This window comes from Empidonax traillii, unplaced genomic scaffold (assembly GCF_003031625.1).
Source record: "Empidonax traillii isolate 1590-97213 ecotype Southwest subspecies unplaced genomic scaffold, ASM303162v1 scaffold5298:size8646, whole genome shotgun sequence".
Lineage (NCBI taxonomy): Eukaryota > Metazoa > Chordata > Aves > Passeriformes > Tyrannidae > Empidonax > Empidonax traillii.
In genome coordinates this window covers 3,907-6,141 of record NW_020960491.1, presented here as the reverse complement: position 1 = coordinate 6,141, position 2,235 = coordinate 3,907, and the positions used below count along the sequence as shown (strand labels likewise).

The 2,235-nt window shown below is 71.5% G+C and overlaps 1 protein-coding gene across 1 annotated transcript in view; it reads left to right on the top strand.

Moving 5' to 3' along the window:
* Nucleotides 1-1,507: 1,507 nt before the first annotated feature.
* LOC114073093 (methanethiol oxidase-like) overlaps nt 1,508-2,235 on the top strand; it is a gene marked incomplete at its 3' end in the record, with an annotated part of 4,622 nt that continues 3,894 nt past the window's right edge. Inside the window, exons 1-2 of the mRNA XM_027910884.1 lie at nt 1,508-1,608; nt 2,169-2,221. Coding sequence (XP_027766685.1) covers nt 1,508-1,608; nt 2,169-2,221 — 154 coding nt within the window. The remainder of the gene's footprint in view (nt 1,609-2,168; nt 2,222-2,235) is intronic.

The following is a 2,235-nucleotide window of genomic DNA, read 5'->3' as shown; positions in this document are numbered from 1 at the left end:
GGATGATGGAGTGCTGAGCCAAGGGCTGAGCTGGGCCCATGTGCCCCTCCTTGCACCAGCCAGGCTGGACCATTCCCAAGTGCCAGCCTGTGCCCAGGGCAGGCCCTGCTGGGCTGTCCCTGCCCGTGGCTGCTCCCCAGGGAGCTTTTCCTGGGCCAGGAGCTGCCCACGGGCTGGGCTTCCCGAGTGGCCAGCGCTGGCTGGGGCTGCTGAGCCTGCTCTTATCTGCTGGCATCAGCTTTAATCAGGAACCCTCCACCCCTGGCTGGGCTGGGGGAGATGCCAGAGACGTCACCCGGGGAAGCCGAGGGGGGACGAGCAGCCCAGGCTCTTAATGAGGCCTGGCTAATGAAGGCCTTAATGAGCAGGTGTTGGGGCCACAGGAAGGTGGGGACAGCAGGAGCAGCAGGAGGCAGCAGCCCAGCCCCTGGAATGTGCCCAGGGGGCCCAAAGCCAGGCTGGTGCCCGGCCCTGGCACCTCTGGGGGAGCCCAGCACGAGCTCCTGCCCTGGGGAGCCAGGCAAGGCTTTCCCTGCGGGAAGCGGCTCCCAGGCCAGGCTGGGCCAGGGGAAGGTGTCCCTGCCCACGGCAGGGGTGGCACTGGATGGGATCTGATGGCCCTTGCAAGCCCAACCCCTCCAGGATTGCAGGAGCTGGAGCTGGAGCTGCTTCCTTTGCTCCCCCCTGCACGGGGTGCCCTCGATGCCAGCCCGGCCATGGTTTGGGGGGGAAGGCAATCCAAGGCTCTGGGGGGTGGCAGGGATGGGTTTTGTGCCCCAAGGCCCCCAGTGGTGCCAAGGGCAGCCCTTTGGTGCTGGTGCTCTGCAGGCAGGCCCGGCGAGGGCTGTGCCAGGTGTGCCAGGGGCTGTGGTGGGAGCAGAGGCAGCAGGGCCAGCCCAGGGCAGGGGGCTGAGCTGTGCCCTCCTGCTGGGGATGTGCTTGGGGGCTCCTTAATGGCCCCCTGGGATGTTCCTGCATTCCTGGGCACCAATTACCTGTCCCTGTGATGTGCCCACTGATTGAGGAGCTCTGGCCCGAGATCTGATCCACGTTCCAGGGCCCTGAGTGTTCCTTCCCGCTGGAATGGGGCAGCTGGGCTGCAGGTGCCCCTCGTCCCCCCCCAGCCCCAGCCCCTGTAAGGGGGTCTGTGCCCTCGCCGGGGCTGTTTGGGGCCAGTTCAGCGCGGGGTGGGGGTCAGCCGAGCCCGCTGGTGCCAGCCCTGGGCTGGGGGTCGGGCTCTGTGGGGTCAGGAGCGGGGCTGGGGCTGGGGGGCAGAGGCGGGAGAAGCCCCCCTGGGCGGGGAAGCGCCGCGATGCGATCCGGGAGGTGGTTGGGGTGAGGGCAGGAGCTGCCGGAGCAGCAGATCTGGCCGCAGATTGCGGGTGGGGAGGCGGACCGAAGCCGCGGGGCTGGTGGGGGCCCCTCCCAAGCGCTGGGCAGCCCCGGCCCCTCCCTTGGCATCTTCCCCGCTGCCCCCGGCCCGGGCCGGGGATATAAATCCCCCCGCATGGCCCGGGCCAGCACAAGCCGCTCCAGCGGGAGAAGCAGCTGCAGCTCCAGCGCCAGCACCTCTGCCGTCAGCACAGGCACCCCGAGGCTCCAGCATGGGTAAGACAGCGGCGGCATCTCCCCCCGGGCAGCTGCAGCCCTGCCTGGGGGCTGCCCGATCCCCCCCGTTGCCGGCACGGGCAGGAGGAGGAAGGTGGGGCTGAGCCTCGGCCGTCGGGGCCGCCCCTGCCCGAGGTGCTGCTCATCCCTTGGGGCTCGGCAGCCGCTCCCCCGGGGCTGCAGCTCCGTGCCCGGGGAGCCTGCGCTGCTGCCGGGGCATCCTCGGGGCAGCCCGGAGCCCGTGCCAGGCTGGCCCTTCCCTCCGGCCCCGGCTCCGGCTCCGGGGGCAGCTCCAGCGGCGTCCCCGCAGCGGGGAGGGCTCGGGGAGGGCTCGGGGAGGGGGCGGGAGGGGACAGAACCGGACCCGGCCCCGGGCTGTGGCCGCTGTGGCCGCTGCAGGCAGGATCGCTGTGCCGGGGCTGGGCTGTGTGTGCCAGCGGTGCCCGGGGCCAGCCGGGCTGGCAGAAGGTCCCCGGGCTGGCTCAGAGCCCGGGCACGGGAGCCCCTGGAGCTGCGGGCCCGGCCCGGGGCTCACGTTCCCTGCTCTGCCCCCCAGACAGATGCAGAGCTCAGTGCTACGAGTACCCGACCTGCTGCCCCGAGGTGGCCAAAGGCAAGTGCTGGGCA